This window comes from Cynocephalus volans, chromosome 10 (genome assembly GCF_027409185.1).
Source record: "Cynocephalus volans isolate mCynVol1 chromosome 10, mCynVol1.pri, whole genome shotgun sequence".
Classification (NCBI taxonomy): Eukaryota; Metazoa; Chordata; class Mammalia; order Dermoptera; family Cynocephalidae; genus Cynocephalus; species Cynocephalus volans.
In genome coordinates this window covers 25,658,185-25,676,091 of record NC_084469.1, presented here as the reverse complement: position 1 = coordinate 25,676,091, position 17,907 = coordinate 25,658,185, and the positions used below count along the sequence as shown (strand labels likewise).

At 35.4% G+C, this 17,907-nt stretch overlaps 1 protein-coding gene across 4 annotated transcripts in view; it reads right to left on the bottom strand.

The window, feature by feature from the left end:
* Positions 1–17,907, bottom strand: part of NLK (nemo like kinase) — a 156,285-nt gene that overhangs the window by 9,974 nt on the left and 128,404 nt on the right. For all 4 annotated transcript variants that reach the window (XR_010024606.1, XR_010024607.1, XM_063110630.1 and 1 more), the window contains exons 6-8: positions 14,707–14,916; positions 11,298–11,399; positions 1,638–1,724 (exon numbers count right to left, since the gene is read on the bottom strand). Coding sequence is in view for 2 of the 4 variants with exons in the window: in XM_063110630.1 (XP_062966700.1) it covers positions 1,638–1,724; positions 11,298–11,399; positions 14,707–14,916 (399 nt within the window). In the remaining 2 variants the exon portion in view is untranslated. The remainder of the gene's footprint in view (positions 1–1,637; positions 1,725–11,297; positions 11,400–14,706; positions 14,917–17,907) is intronic.

The window sequence follows — 17,907 nt, the reverse complement described above, 5'->3', positions numbered from 1 at the left end:
CTTCCCCAGGAAAAACATGCATGGTACCTGCTCTATAGCTTAGGAAATTCCAGCCTTAAAGGTTGTAAAGACATGACTTCCTAACAGGTCAGGAGCATTAATAAACATGGAATCTCAGAGAAAAAGGATACTGTACAGCTATTTGCACTGTATGCAAACCTGGTAGAGATGAATTACATGGTTTTTGGTTCCTAATCTAAATAGACCTGAAAAAGAGAATAAAATATTTCTAACACATTAAAGTAAATTTTAGCCCTAAGGCCTTTACAAAATCCTTTATGAGAAGTCAAATTACCTTCAAAGCTTGAATTCGCATGGCTCCATACAAAGGGCGGTTCTTTATGTATTAATACACATTTTCTATTAGCTATGTAGATAAACTTGCCAATAAAACAAAGTATCAAACTAATGTTACTAAATCACTATCTCATTAAGCACGTTATGTGATCAAAATCGTCCTTACTGGTGGGAACTTGACCACAAAAAGAGACTGTGGAAGTAAGAACTGCTACTTTTGTCCTGCTTCCAATATCACTAAGCACTATACATACCACAGCAAAAAAACAAAAAAGATGACAAAAAAATAAGCAAACACCAAATAAACAACAATGAATCCACTCTGTACCTTGAAATGTCACAAAAATAACTTGGGTCACCCTGATTAGTTCTGGTCCTCCAAATAATAAAATCTTGACTATTTCTCACATACCTGGACTCCCAAACAGAACATTTTTTTATCCCTAATTTTTGTTATGCTGGTGTCTGCAGATAGTTATAACCTTTGAGGATTTGAAAATCATGTGAGAAAGTTGCTGTTTTCTTGTCACAAACAGACCAATGTAAACTTAATAACTTTCATAATTTTGTAGTTTTTTAATCTTTAAATACTTGTGTTTTGTATTTAGTGACTTTCTTGGCAAATAAAATTTTATTTTCTTGTCTAAATGCTTCTATTTTTGTGTCTTCTTTGTAATTGTTGGCACAGATATAAATAATATTCTTTGGATGAATAAATAAAGAGTTGAACTTACAGTGCAATGTGTAGTGTGTTCCAGAAGAGTCAAGTCCAGAAAGGGGATTTGGAAAAACTACCATCTCAACAACCCAAAGAGTAAACACTTCTTTATGCAATGTTATGGGCATATTTTTTCAAATAATCTTAAAATTTTTTCCTCTTGATTTAACCTGGTGTCAAATTCCTTTTAAAAATATTGATATAGGGGCTAGCCCATGGCTCACTCAGGAGAGTGCGGTGCTGATAACACCAAGGCCACGGGTTTGAATCCTATCTAGGGATGGCCGGTTAGCTCACTGGTTGAGCGTGGTGCTGACAACACCAAGCCGAGGGTTAAGATCCCGTTACCGGTCATCTTTTTAAAAAAATAAGTAAATAAGTAAAAATAAATTAAAAAAAATAAAAATATTGAGATAAATAAGAATGGTATAGTTCCTTGTCTCTCTACCTATACTCCTACTCATTAATAATCAAATTTCTGTTTGATGAGTAAGCATGATAAACATGAAACTGGGGATTGAAGTTTTATCTTTTGAAAAGTCATTATTTACATTGCCAATCTATTCAAAACCAGAATGTTTCTCTTATTCACTAAAAAAATATAAAAACAAACACTACTTACTGGATCAAAGACCAACATCCTGCAAAGGAGATGAACAGCTTCATGCGTAGCCTGGCTAGACAGGGTATAGAGTACAGGAAGAGATGGCTGTGAAAAAATAAAAAATTCAAATATTTTAAGTGAGTCTTTGTATAAGTAGATATGGAATACAGCCAATTTATGACAAGGTAAGTAGTACCCAGGCTCAACAGATGATATGTGCACATAAATCTAAACACAAAGGAAATGAGTTTTTCCCTCATTAACCAGTCTTTAAGAGCTTCAAAACAATTGTCATTGACTTCCAGTAGCATATTTTATATTGCATGATTATCCATTGTAGGTCAGAGCACAAAAGAGACTACAAAAAATGAAAACTAATCTTGTAAATATGGTGCTCCTGTTAGCTTTATATCTTAAATGCTTTGGCAAGAAGAGAAGATCAAACATGCCTCAGAGGTGGGAGAAAAAAGATTTAAAATCTTGGCTACATGCAAAGTTAAGCATGTAAACTGTACAAAGTAAACATGTGAACTATGTCTTATGGGAACATTACCATAAAAGTGCTAAAATACTAATCCTAAAGGAGCTATAGGCCACTCAAGAACTTATAAAATCTTTTAAGAACACATACCACTGGTTTTGCTGGTTCCACTTGAATTGCCTTTAGCACAGATTTCTCACTCAGTAACTCTCTCTCACAAGTGGCAGGCATATCCACATGACCATATCTGATTCCCCTGCACTGAGGCAGGGAGATGGTTTTGATGACCTGAGAAGCCATAGAGCTTATAAAGCTTCTATTTCACTACTGGCAGTGTCAGGGGACAGAACAGGTGAATGGCATCATTGCTCTGACTCTCACATGAGTAAATTTTTTTAATCTCTAACGTAAGAAAGAATTAAGGAAGGTGACAAAAATGTTTAGACACTCCCTCTCTACTAATGGCTCAAAAAACCTTTGGCGGTGGGGTTTCCCTCCAAGCCTCAAAAGTTCTAAATGAATGGCCAAATTATTACTGGCTTGATTTTCATACCATTTTTTTTTTTTTTTTTAAACTTATCTCTTAGTGGGGTAAATGATTTTCTAATGGCTTTTAGAACTGGCTTCTACCCATACCTCTTTTGTGGCCAGACAAGTTAGGTAGGTCAAGGCCTATAAAAAATCTGCTCAAATAACAACAAAGTCAAAGCCTGGCTTAAAGTAAATAACCTAAAGAAAAGAAAGAGAAGAAAGAAAATAACTTAACTTTTGGCATATTGACCTTCACTATACTTTGGAAAATAAACAGGCTCGGAGACACAAACTGTATTTTATCTGAATCTGATCTCTTCCTATTAGTTCTAAATAATTCTTATATCCTCTGCTTCTTCTGGGATTCCTTATAAAACTTTAAACTTTTAGGAAATAATCTTCAGACTACATCAGCCTTTCATAGTTCCATGGGGCTTCTTATTTTGTATAATGCCTAGACTGCTTCATTATGATTATATTATAACTCCAGGTTTGTGGGGAAAAATCAAAAGAGAGTTTTCAAAACATATGTGAACATGGTGGTATCATCTTTTTCTGGTCATGATCTCATCTGCACACACTGCTCATCATATTGTTCTAGAGTCAGGGCATTTACATTTTGGTGCTATATCAACATAGTCTATTAATGGGAGAGAAGAACCTTGAGTAGGAGGAGGAGAGAGAGAGAGAGTGCACGCCACTGACTTACTTTGGTTTATGTTTGGAGGAATCTGAATTTGACCCTTTGAACAACACTATTATTAATTCCAAGGTAAACTAGAAGCAACTCTTACTTGGAAACTCTTACATATTTCCTGTGGGATCCTGTCTTGTATTTTCTAGATTGTTAGTAGATGAAAATCAAAATGTCACAGAAAGCTCTTGCAGCTTGAGCTTTGGAAGGCCAGGAAGAGCAACATGAACAGTGATATAAGCAGGTCTCATGTTGGTCAAGCTCTCCAAAACACCAGAAACAGGAGAAGCAGAACTCTAAAAGGTCTTCTCATACCTTGATCACAGCCTCAAGATCCTGACAACTACTAATATCAAGTATTTTACATATCTGCCCCCTTCTAACAAAAGCCACATAGGAAAATACAAGAACAATACCAAGAAGACACTTCAGAACCATCAGGAGTTAATTATTCATCATACAAAAATTTTCTTCAGGATGAAGGGGTAATAAAGATTAGATGAGGGTTCTAATTCTGTTTTTTTGCTAATTAGATAAATCAACATGTCTCAAGAACCTCCGTATCTTTAGGTATAAAATGAGGAGGTTGGACAATGGGATCTCAAGATTATTTTAGTTCTAAAATTGTACAAGTCCTGACAGGATCACTACAGATAAAAAGCATTATAGCACAGGACCCATATATAGTTGGAATTCAAATATTTGTAGACCAACTTACTATTACTTGGTGTATTTACATGTCTCAGATAGAGAAACATTTCTTGTTTAAAAATATGTAAGTTTATAGTAGCTCTGAAATGATCTATATTAGTCAAGATAAGGTGCTGGGAGGAGTGACGGGGAAGAGGTTATACCTTACAACTTAATTTACATATGTTTTCTCCAAGAATTTTTTTATTGTGTAAAGTGAAGTAATTTGATATTCTTGAAAGAGTCTTGGTTTGCCTGTGAATAGCTGTCCTCTTTTTCACTGGCTTGTGCAGGTCGGTACCCAAATTCCAGACAATTCTTTCTGACCAAATATCTCACCATAAGTTTCACTCTCAAAGTGAAACTACCCCTCCCCTCATCCTATTTTTGTGGAGGAAGTATGTTACAGCTTAGGGAAGGGAATAGTGGAATGAGTACTAAAAGACACGGGTTCAAATTCTAACTTTGCCATCACTAGATTTGGGGAAGTCATTTGAATCTTGGCTTTCTCATCTATTAAACTATACCAGTATGAACATTTCTACCTATGACCATCATTGCTAATCACTTAACATCCACCACATGCCAGGCCCTGCTGGTGGGGCAGGTTAGGTGGTGGGGAAACAAAGATGAGTAAGACCTCTCTGGTAGGCAAAGAACACAGGTTAACAAGAAGTTCCAGATGCCACTGAATGGAGGCAAATGAGAAGGCAAAGTTTATAAGACTTGAGAATGTATGGATATGGGATAGGGGACTAAAGAGAATCAACTGAGTGAATGTTAAGGCTACCTGAAATTTTAAATGTTTCCCCCTTCCCCAAATTTCCTCTTTTTTACAGAACTATATCCTGACAAATCACTAAAAAATAAGGCAAAGTATCATTTTAGCCTAGAACAGCCTATTATATGCTTCCTACTTTTCTGTGTTTATGTATGTGTTCAAAAGAGGCACAGAGAAAAAGAAGAGTCAGTTCATTCACACCAGTACTTTTTCAGAAGGACAACCATTAGTCGTTTAGTTCCTAGCATCGGCTCCACAGGAAAGATGTAGTGTTAGAGATACTGCATTTCTAATTCCATTTTCTTCCCTCTAATTCACCAGCCATTATGGTTAAAACCACTTGGGCCCAGGATATCAGTGACAGACAAGAAGTTTATATTTGTCATAAGTACAACAGAATCAATTTGAATAAGAGAAAAAATAGAATGCTTAGAAATATGCCCTAAACATCTCACTTAGAAATAAGTTTTTGCCAATTCTCTCAACATTCACATGTTCATTTTCTCCCTTTAAAATAAACCAGTCCATTTTCTGTTTGTTCTGCAAGTTTATGTCACTTAGCAATGTAGGAGTGAATAGTTGCCAGTACTGAGTCATGAGGACATAATGACTATGATTAATTGTCAGTGAAATGAAGCAAGATGAGCTTCTGGACTTGGGTGAGAGTCCCTAAATGCTATACCACAGTCATCATAAGCTAACTGCAGAGTGCTGGTCACTACAGTAGAGTCGGCGAGGCTGTGTGAGTGTCCTGAGTGGATGTTCCTATTAGTTTTCATCCAACTACACGTAAGTTTTAGACCTTAGTTGGCAGTAAACAAGCTGTGATAATCAGTCAGCAACATTAACTGAGTATGTACAATGCACAGAGCACTATTGTAAGTACTCTGGGGTGACATAAAAGAAACCCTTGCCTATGAAATAAGTTTGAACTAAATGAACTCTCTAACATCCTCTGAGTCTATTAAATGTAAAATACGTTCCTTGTCAGGAGACAGGACTATTTTTACTTTAGTGAAAATATTATATCTATTTCTGACAAAATTAGCTGGAACAAACTGAGGAAAAATGAAGGTCTAAAGATATAAAAAATGAAGAACTTATAAGACATGAACAAAAGGACTAAGGGCTGATAAGAAACTTCAATCCTATCGACAAGTCAGTTCCTTTATAAGTACTGTCCTTAATAGATACTAGGGCTGTAGCAGCTAAGCTTCCCTTCATTCAAGTTTTGAGTTGTAGAAAAGAAACAATAAATAAGAAATATCATAGAGTGTTTTTGTCTGCCCAGCATTTCCTGACCTTTAGTGCACCACCCCCTTTCCACTCCCAAACCAACTGGTTTGGTTGGGTTTGATTTCAACCTCCCAATGCCAAAGATGAGCACCTGACCCAGGCCTGGCCAGTCAAATGACATTATTCCCCAGAGCACCATGACTGGCTCCAGGAAGGACACATGGTCTAAAAGAGGCAAGGGACAGACAATGAAATGGCTAACCCAACATATACCCCTATCCCTCTTTTCCCTTATTTGACTTTATTACACAGGATAGAAAAACCTTAATACTCATTTTTTAGGCTCTTTGCTTTCCTGATAAATGGGACAGATACTGCTAGTGCTCCCTCTTTATTACATTTTCTTGCTTTGAATATGAATGTGATTTACGGACCAGCAACAGCTGTATTGTGACTATACGATGATAAGCAAGAGAATGAAGTCAACGTTCTAAACATGGCAGAACAGAAAGTAAGAAAAAAAAAAACTGGATCCTTCATACAAGTGAGCTGGTATCTCTGGACTTCTTGATATGAGGAAAAACGAACTCTTATTTCTTAAATCACTATGAGCAAGATTTTCTATTACTTGTAACCAATCACATTCCTAACTGATTCAGAAACTTTCCAAATATTTTTTTCTGGAGCTATCTGGGAAGCTCTTTCCAAAGGACTGCTATGCAGTAGAATGTAGGCCTGGACTGCTGGTCTCATCTTTGCAAACACACGGACAAAGCCTGTCAGAAAATGAAGCCAACACACAGGAAAACAGAGCAGAGAAGGAGAGTCAGATTCCTGGCATGGAACATCATCTGACAACTTGAATTGCAACAGGGCCTGAAGTCAGTTGTAGCTGCAAGACTTTTCAGTTATTGAGCCTATAAGTTTCTTTTTTGCTTAAGCCAGTTTGAACTGAGTTTTAGTGGGAAGAGTCCTGACTAATGCACCACATGGAAGTATGCATATGTATATTAACGAACCAACATAAGTAAATTAATGTGACATAGTAATCTGTGACTTTAAGAAGATAGTCAATTAAATTCTCCTTCTGTATAGATATATATCTGTATTTTTTAAAAGTCCCAACAAATAGTAGCACATATTTCTATTTGTACAAATATATGTAAATAAACAAATAGAAAAATGTCTAAAAAAAATATTCTGAAATTAATCCATGAAGACTGAGATTGAAGGTGGAAATTGAGGATGATTTTAACTCCCTATAAAATTTTTATTTTACATGTACTCACATATTACTTGCATATATACAAATGAAATTTTAAAATATCTGCTGGGAAGGTAGGTATGTGTAGGTGCCCAGGCAGTATATATTGGCTAAGAACATAGGTTTTGGAGTTAGAGAAACCTATTTTTGAGATCTGGTATACATCCGTAAGCATATTATTTAACCTCTGTAATCTTTCATCTCCAATATGTAAAAAGAAATAATGATATATTATAGTGTTGTGAGCATTTAACGAGCTAACATATAAGAAGTGTTTAGGACAATGCCTAGTACATAGCAAACTTCTAATTTTTGTCACAAATTATTATTACTAACAAAAAAATGGTTATTTGCATCTAACTTTGAGTAGCTATTTAAATAAGAACTACTTGAAAGAAGCTTAGTTTTTCTTTTTATGGTCTAACAAAAACCTGTATTGACTTTTAGAAGTATTCCTCATGAGTTTAAATACAGTCAACCTAATACTCCTATATTAAGTAATTTAGAATAATTAAAGATAGGGCTTACTCCATGAAGACCTCCAATTAGCCTAAGCAGCTTCACTGAAGATTACTAAGAGTCTTTTCTAAAAGTTAGAGGCTCTGTGTGCATGCATTTTTATTTCATGTAAATAGTAATGTTGTTATATATCTCATTCTACCTTGTTCATAAGCTTAAAAAGAATTCATCTAAATATTTTCCATAGGTTTTTGTAAAGATCCTTGATTATGTTAAGGCATAAAAAGAACGGAACTTTATCAAATGCCTTTTCTGCATCAATTGAGATAATCATGAGTTTTTTTATTTAAGATGTTAATATATATATATATGTATATACATATATATATATATCTTTTTTTTTTTTAAAAAAAGATGACCAGTAAGGGGATCTTAATCCTTGATTTGGTGTTGTCAGCACCACTATCTCCCAAGTGAGCTAACCGGCCATCCCTATGTAGGGATCCGAACCCATGGCCTTGGTGTTGTCAGCGCCACACTCTCCCAAGTGAGTCACGGGCAGGCCCTATGATGTTAAAATATATTGATAGACTTTCTGTAGTTGAACCATCCTTGCATTTCTGGAATAAACTCCACTTGATCAGAATGGTTAATTTTTTAAAACTCACAAACTTTATCTACTATTTTAAAGTGATAACTATTTGGCAGCTGGCTGGAATGGGGATCTGAATAGAGTGATAAACTTAAACTGTTAATATTTATTAAGTGTTTAGTACGTGCCAGGCACTATTCTATGCTCTCCTTTCATACATTATCACTTTATTATAACACTTTAATAAGGTAGGAACCATTTTTATACCCATTTTACAGATGAATGAACTGAGATACACAGAGGTTAAATAATTTGTCTAAGGTTATGAAGTGAGTTACTGGTAAAGCCAGAATTCATACTCAATCTGTCTGAAAATCATATTATACAATTCCTGGGACACCATTCAACATGTTGTACAATGTGGTGAGTCTGAGACTGACACCACAAGCTGTACTCTTAATCACTACAGTCCAGAGAAATATAAACTGAATATAGACTCTGTGTGGTGCATTAAGCTAAGCACTATGCATTTTGCAGAATAGTCAAGATATACAGAACTACACAAGCTATACTGTATTGGGGACCAAATTAATCTTTTAAAGTTTAAAAAAAAATATCCAGGTGGCAACCTGAGCTGTAAACAGCTATCACATAAATGATGATACCTTCAAGTAGTTGCTAATAGGCCAACAAGAGGCATATAGGATATGAGCATGCGGCTGGGAAGCGGGTAGAGTGTGGCGGCTTAAGTAAAGAGGGGGTAGAATCTGACGGGGGCTGTTAACTTCTCTTGACAGCAATGATGGTATAATGATCAACTAGCAAATGTAGATCAAAAACTGAATTTCCACATTGGGGGAAAAATGGAAGCAGGTAATATGTGAGGTTCATTTACATTCAATTATATATGTTAGGTATAACCCACTCTATACAAATCTACCTGGGTTAGTGTTCAAAGGCCATGAACACCTGCTTTAAGAGACCATTTCCAACACTGGTTAAAAGCCATTTAGACTTTAAAGTCTGTGTAAAGTGTATCTAGCCTTTGAACAGAAATGGTCTCCTAACTAGTATTTTATTCCACCAATATTCTCTTCAAAATCAAAATATTCTGACACCAAGACTAGCCAGGGCTACCCCTAACTTTTACCATGGTGTTCCCTTAACGCCATTGTGATAAGCAAAACCATTAAATAAAAATGGAACTTTAGACTTTCCTTTCCTCTCCTCCCTGTTGTTTTAGAAAATGATGATATTTACTATTTTTATTTAATTGACAACTAACAGATTGTCAATTAAACTTTTATTTAATTTTACAACTAACAGATTGTAAAATTTCTAGTAGAAAAAGGACTCATTTGCCAGGAATGCTCAAAGCTGTACACAGTAACTTCTGGTGTGGTAAGTTACATGTTTGAGCTGTTCTAGACAGCAGGTAGGAAACTCCTCAGGAAGCCTTGCTCTCCAGGCTACAGTTCAGCAACTCTAACACAGAGGATTAATTAGCTGTCAACCATTAGCAATAGTTAAAACTCCTCTAGAGATGGAAGGGTGGCACCAGGGTGTCTGATCTTCATCACTTCATTATTGGCTACCTTTTCCCAGGCAAGATTTACTGACCTGGGCTGGCTGATTAGCTCAGTTGGTTAGAGCTCAGCCTTACAACACTAAGGTCATGGGTTTGGACCCCCAAACTGGTCAGCCACCCCACCCCTGCCGGGAAAAAAAAAAAAAAGATTTACTGACCTAATGAGGTCAGTAAGAGAGGAAAATAACTTTGATACTTCCAAGGACACATTTAGCATGAGGTATTGATAAATTAATGTTCTTGATGCTGGCCAATAAACAGAACATAATAGATAGTTCTGTCTAAGATACAGAACTTTCCTCTAGGTTAAGAGTGACTGTGCTCTTCTAAGGGTGCTAGTGCCTCAAATTATTTTACAATTCTAAACTAAATGCCATCTTTCTGTTGAAAGATGTAACAGTCAGAGGACTATTTAAAATATAAGGACAGATCTCTATTTACTAGCCTGAGCTGGCTTTAGAAGAGAACACATTTTACCTCATTGCCTTTTCCACCTGTGAAAAGAGAAGCTCTGGAGTCACACTAGAATTACAGAGAGGGAACTGCAAGGGGAAGGCAAGACCTTGCCAAATGTCTGGCTGGCAATATCAGAGGAGTGTCAAACTCAGTCTATCATTTGTACCATCAATCAGATCATCTAAATGCTCAATTCAGAAGAAACCAAGGCAAAGCCCAGGAAAATTATTTGCCATTTGTCCTGTTCAAGCCCTATCTGTTGTTTCAGTTTGTTGTTCCTAGGAAAACTATTCCCCTTACTTACTCTTCACATCAAGTTGTTTTGTCCAAAGGAAATTAGGAAAGCACTTGTAAAAAAAATGCTGCTAAATCAACAAGTGGGGATAAAAAACCTTTAGTCTTTCTCAGCAGTGACTTGGCTGGTTGCAAGTAACATTGATCAGTGCAAATATGGCAATCTCCCTTTACACTTCTTTTTTAACAACACTCACATCTGATTCTGTGTCAGTGGCAAGAGTGCAATAGCAAAAGATTGACATTCTTTGCTGGAATAAGAGATACTAGGTATTTTGGCTCAGTGCTTGGAAAGGACATCTTGATATATGTGTACTAGGTTATGGCACTGAAGTCAAAACTCCGTCCCCAGTAACTTTCTCCATATACATCAATAAACCAGGAGACACAAAGCCAGGGATCATTCATAAGCAAAGGGGCTACAAAAAATATGCACTTTCTTGTATAGTGCTTATTTGGTTTGACAAATATTGAATTTTCTTATGTAGGACATAAAAAACTAAATAAAACCTACAAGTGATACCTTTGTTTAAAATTTCAGTGCATTATTCTACTGGAAGGGAAATCCTGCCCAAAAAGATGGTTACCAGATACAAACCCCCCTCTTTTTACCTGTTTATGAGGACCCCTGAGTATGTGTGCCTTAGCGCCTTCACAAGCTGTCCTCATTGCTTCCAGTGATGGTGTGCCCAACAGATCCGTGATCAAATCCAACTACAAGGAAACACAAAATACAGATGGATAGTAAGCTCATGGAAACAACCTTTCATTACTTAAATCATAGCCTTAGAGATGAGGACCAAATTTGGGAAAAAAAACTTAAGATAAGCTCTAGATTAACTGACAGGAGTCCCTACTTTCACTTTCTAGTCTAGCAACGCCCCCTTCCCCAAAACCCAGGAAGATTTTTATTAGCAATCCATATGACAGAAATACAGAAAACATGTTTTGGCAAGCATGGCATTCTAAAGCTAGAGCAATTTAGGAGCCTGCATCTGCCTGCCCTGTTGTCTTGATACCTGACTTATATGATCTTTGCAAAAGTGAACTGCTCTTCTGCTGACAGCTAATGACTGTTCTTTTCAAATGGTTAAAATGGATTCTGATGCTTCGAATGGATTCAGACTCATCAAGAAGCTAATCCACAAACCAGACAGCTGTGATTTAATAAATACTCAAAACAGTCACACCTGAAATGAAAGCTAAACTCTCAATGTTTGGGCCAGTACACACCCTTTATACTCTAGTCATGCTAGAAATCTCTGACACTGGCAGAAAACTGTGGTACTTAGAAAACTATGACATTTAGCTAGCTGGGCACAATAAAAGAGACCCATAAAACAGTCTTCTTACAAACAAGTCTTTGTAGGTAGCAAACTACCTTACCAATTATCTGTAGTGCTACAATTGTTCTTACTTCATAACCCAATTAGCAAAAACATTTCATTTGGATCCCTCCGGGATCGGAAATTCTTACCTAGAGAACAATTCTTTTCCTGTTCTGTGCTGGCTGAATATAAAACACTATTTTCTGCACTTATCTAAACCATGGGGGTAGCCCTCCAGGATAATGGAAATACTTGAGACTTTTGCTTTCCACAGAAGACAAGATCTCTATGCAAAGGTTTTTGGGAAAAGTGTGCAGGTGATACTTTTGGACCTCTAACAACCACACTAAAGACAGAAGGAAGTTACTGACTCATGAAAACAAATGGAAACATTCAGAAAGTTGTCTGAAATGGGTCAGGATACATGAATGAGAAACACTTTCATGAAGTCTGCAGGTACTAAGGTAATTATTTCTCAAAGATACAGGAAAATTGCAACAGAAAATAACTACTTCCATTTAGAAGTTAGATTCTCTTCCTATTTTAAATCTTCATTTCTCACCCCCAAACACACTGACAATAGATACGAGTCTTCCTTCACTGGCTATGTCAAACTGGCAAACTCAAGACCTACGCATTTTTCTAGAAAATGAGATGTCTGAATCCCATTCCAGTTGCTTCAGACTTTTTCTTTACATATTCTTTTAGCAGCAATCCAAGATACTTGCTCAGTATATAGGATTTGAACACCCTCTTATTATTATTATTATTTTTACTTAAGCTTTTCTATATGTAAGGTAGTAGTCACATTCATTTTATGATAGTTTATGTCCAGATATGATACTCTTACAGGTAAGTCTGTTATATTCTCTTTTCTAAAGAAATCGAACAGTAAAGTAGATATTGTTAATAGTACCCAACATTAGACTATGTATTATATGCACCTTATAATTTATCACCAGGATCAATTTTAAGAAAAAAAAAAATAGACTTTGAGTGTATAGCAGAGAAATAAATTTAAACGTTGATCATATATATAGTTTCTCACATATTAGTTAACAATTCTTTGTAGAAAGAGAATAAAAAAAGAAGATTCTGTCTCTGGTCCAGTGCACGAATTATTTACAAAGGTACACAGTAGTCAGTGTAATCTTTTAAAATGTGATCAAATCTTAACACTCCCTTGTTCAAAAACTTCATATGGCTTTCCATCACACTTAGAATAAAATCCTAATTGTCAGGCTCTTTCTCTCTCTCTCTGACTGCATCTCCTGCAGGTTCTTTTTGGATCATGCCATCCTTCCAACATGCCATGCTTGTTCCTACCTAAGGGGCTTTATTATGCTGGTTGTCTCTCTTCCTAGAACACTCTTCTCCAGAATCTTGCTCCCTCATTTCATGTGGGTAAAGTGTTATCCCCTCAGAGAATCCTTTAGTGCGTCTCTGCTCCCCCATCATTCTCTATCCCTAACCTACTGAATTTTCTTCACTGAATTTATCATTACTTGGGATTATACTTATTTTCTGTCTCGTGAAAGTTTCACAAAGGCAGAAAAAACTTTGTCTTACTTAGTACTGTATCCCTATCCCTACATCCTGGCACACCACCACCACCATTGCAAATATGTACTGAGTGCTTACTATGTGTCAGACTTTATTTGCACCTTTACTAACTTCATTTAATCTACATAACAATCTTCATCAGAACAGTTTTAGAGACAAAAAGAAAAAAAAAAAAAAAGGGCAGAAAAAAAGGAGGAACAGAGAAGTTAAGTAACTTGCCCCCAAATTTAATAGATAATAAGTAGCAGAGTTAGGATGTGAGATGTGAACCCACCAATCTGATTCCACAGCCTGAGCTCATTATTATTACACTATTTTCATGCAAACAATATTGTTAAAATTTATGAATAAAAAATACTTAGAAATTACCCTAAGACAATGTGTATTAATGAATTAGCTATAAAGACAATTAAAGTAACATGAATGATATTTTGAAGCTACATTTTAATCATCTCCTGATGGTTTCTGCCATATTTAAATATTTTAGCCCAATAATAAAGGTTACACATTTTTCTAAATGTTCAGATTTAAATAAATCAGCACAATAAAAATTTATATTCTAAGCACAAAGTGTAAATACATTAAGTCACCACATATATTTTCAAGTCAGAGCCATTCATTAGAAAGAACAGAGGCCTTCTAACAAGTGAAGATTATACCTGTACAAATGGTTACAGCTGAGTCTGCTGCTATGCATTAGTGCATGTAATAAAGTCAACACTCCCTCTAATAGGCTTGTAAGTTATAAAATGAATCTCTCTGCAATCTTCAACTTTATAACTTTCTGAATTTTATTATTTATTTTTATTTTTATTTTTATTTTTTTTAAAAAAAGATGACCGGTAAGGGGATCTTAACCCTTGACTTGGTGTTGTCAGCACCACGCTCAGCCAGTGAGCGAACCGGCCATCCCTATATGGGATCCGAACCCGGGGCCTTGGTGTTATCAGCACCGCACTCTCCCGAGTGAGCCACGGGCCGGCCCCAACTTTCTGAATTTTAAATGAACCTGAATTTTCTAAAAGCAGATTAGACAGAACAATGAATAAGCCCAAGATGTGCAAGAAGGTTTTTTTCTTTGAATCTGTCATAGAATTGAAAGCTACTAAACCCTTAAAGTGAAACTATACCTGCTGAATGGGACTTTGTGCCTGAAACAATATTCTTCGTCCTAGTAGTTCTGCAAAGATACATCCGACAGACCAGATGTCAATAGCATTGCTGTAATGACGGCTGCCCATCAGGATTTCCGGAGCTCGATAATACTGAGTAACAACTTCCTGAGTCATATGACGTGATTCATCTAATTCTTCTACTCTGGCCAATCCAAAATCACAAATCTAAATAGAAAAGGCAATCAAAATACTGTCAAGCAGAAAAATACATTTACAATTAGAAAAGTAAAACGAAACAAAGCAAAACACCAAACCCTTGATAGACATCTGAACTTCAAAAAGTTTTTAATGATACAGGTGGAGTATACAGTTATATGCCACATAATGACGTTTCAGTTAACAGACCATCCAGTTTGCATATATGATGTTGGTCCTATAAGATTATAATACCATATTTTACTATACCTTTTCTATGTTTAGATATGTTTAGATACACAAATACATTGTGTTACAACTACCTACAGTATTCAGTACAGGAACATGGTGTTACATATTTGTAGCCTAGGAGCAACAGAGTATACCACCTAGGTGTGCAGTAGACTATACATCTAAGTTTGTGTAAGTGCATTCTACAATGTTTGCACAATGTCAAAATCACCTAATGACATATTTCTCAATATGTATCCCCATTGTTAAGCAATGTATAACTATTTGTGTCAATATACAATCTGGTCTTATTTGGATGAGAGGAGAAAGAAAAGCCTCAAACTTCCATGTTTCTATATAAAAATATTCTTCTCATTTTAAATCTGTTTTCAACTGATAACTAAACCAAAAGAACAGCTGAATTTCTGTTCTTAAACCTAGCGCATTTCTAGGTTTAATGTAGAAACAAAACTATTTTCAAGACAAACTTGCAGAGGAAAATATTATAAGATAAAAGAGGTTTATCTTGAAGACTTCCTGAGCTGAGACTACGTCCACCATCTTTATAGAATATATACACAGTAAAATTTCTTTAAAGCTATGGGTTTCAAACTGAGTCTTGTTGAATCCAATACTGAGGAGGTTCTTCAGGAATTTCATAACATTTTATTCAAACTTCACATGTATCCATTGTTTTAAAATACTAATTTACATTCAAATGTGTGAATATGTCAAAATGTAGCACACTGTAAAATACTAATGCTACTAGGTTCACTAATTCTTCATTTCTTCATTAAATATTTAATTGAGCACCTGTTATGTTTCAGACAGAATGCTAGAATCTGGAGACATAGCAATAAATAAGAAAGACTGCTTAATTTCTATGCAGACCCAGGAATAAATCTTTTCTTGCTATTTCTGTTTAACTGAAAAGTATGCTGAGGTTGCAAGGTGAGCTGTTAAACAGCAGGAGTGCCACCACCAGCAACTACAGCTTATCTCCAGGAATTAAGATTTTCTTGATATCCAGCAACCAAAACAGAAAAACTGGGAGCACTAAGGATGAGATCAGATAGCAACGGCATCTAAACTCCAGTGTTCTCACCGATTAACTTTACAAGTCAATATTATAAGTGTTGAAACAACACTTTTTATTCATTTTTTAAGTTGAGTTTCCAGAATAAGATTTTATTTGAAAAAGGGTTCTGGTAGCTTTAAAAAAGTTTGAAAACCACTGCTTTAAAGAAAACAAAATTCATCCCCAATTTTTTGCAATCCCTTCTCTCTGATTTGAATATACCACATTAAATGAATTCATGTGTGCATGTGGGGATGAATCAGTATGAAGCCAACATCTTCAAAATTTAAGAATGAAGGAAAAATTTCCAGACTGCACAGAAAAAACTATATAACAACAACAAAAAGTCTAAGTTTATCAAGTCCTCGCAAAGGCTAGTGTTCAAATAACATAATATTTTAAAAGCTCTATTATTTGGCCATGACTTTTTAGGATATCTTTTAAAACAAAACCAAAGGAAAGAGCTTAAATACTTTTTTGTATTTATATTTTAAAAAACCACCCACCCACCCAACAAAAAATGTCTTGTTATAAAGCAAATCTCTTGTTAAAAACATTAGTCTGATCTGGAGTCATTTTTAGCAAATTATCTGGAAGAAAATCTGAGCCCAAAGAAAGAAGCTTACATGACCAGATAACAAAATTATACATCTTGTGCTTCATAGGAAACAAAATATATTACAATATGAACAGATACTAATTTAAAAGAAATGTTTTGTTATAATTATCTTAAGTGAATTTGTATTTTTTTTTCCTGCCTTCACGAAGGGTAACTTGGTAATTTGTACATTTGAGAAGAGAGATTAGTGTCCACAGCCTGGCTCTACTCTAGCTTTTTAAAGTTGGTGTCTAAGATGAGGCAAAGGGGCAAAACTTCAATTTGTTCTGATCTCTGTGTTGTATATTCATAAATGACATTTTGTTTTAGTTACCCATTCATGTAGACAGAGGCTATAATATCATAATAGACGATTTGGAAAACAGACTTCAAGCAGTTAATGGCATCAAGCATGACAGGTTCTACCCAAAATCCTTTGTGAAGTCTTCCATCAAAAACTGAAATAAGAAGCTGGCTTAAATTGTCATAAGACTGATTTGGCATGAATAGGACAAAGAATTCCTAAATATAAAGTTTTAACATTTTTTTATTTTTTAAAAATTAAAATGGGTTATGGGGATAGGTTGCAAGCTCTCTTTAAAAAGTGAAAAGGTGGCAAGAAGATAAACTCGACAACCTATAGAAGGAATATTTACTTTAGTAGATTTTGAGAGCAATTAACTTCTCTGTGGAAACAAAAGACTGAACTACAATATCAGCTATTTTCAGGGAAAATATGAAAAACAGATTTTATCTTTCTAGAGTTAAAACAGGGTTGGGGCTGGCTGGTTAGCTCACTTGGGAGAGTGTGGTGCTGGTAACACCAACATCATGGGTTTGGATCCCCATACTGGCCAGCAGCCAAAAGAATAAAATAAAATAAAACATGGTCAAGGCTCTTCAAGTCTATAATGAAGGGAGAATTTTCATTTACAAGCAGTATAACCCACCAGCTTTTAAAGAGATTTGGATCACAGTTCAAAGAGAGCATTTAAAATAAAAAATGAAATTTATTTATATATTAGGTTTTAATGCTTAGTTTAACCACCAACAACCTAAGTAATAACAATAGTCTTGAGTACTTTTAAAGTAGGTAACATTTAAAAAACAGTTC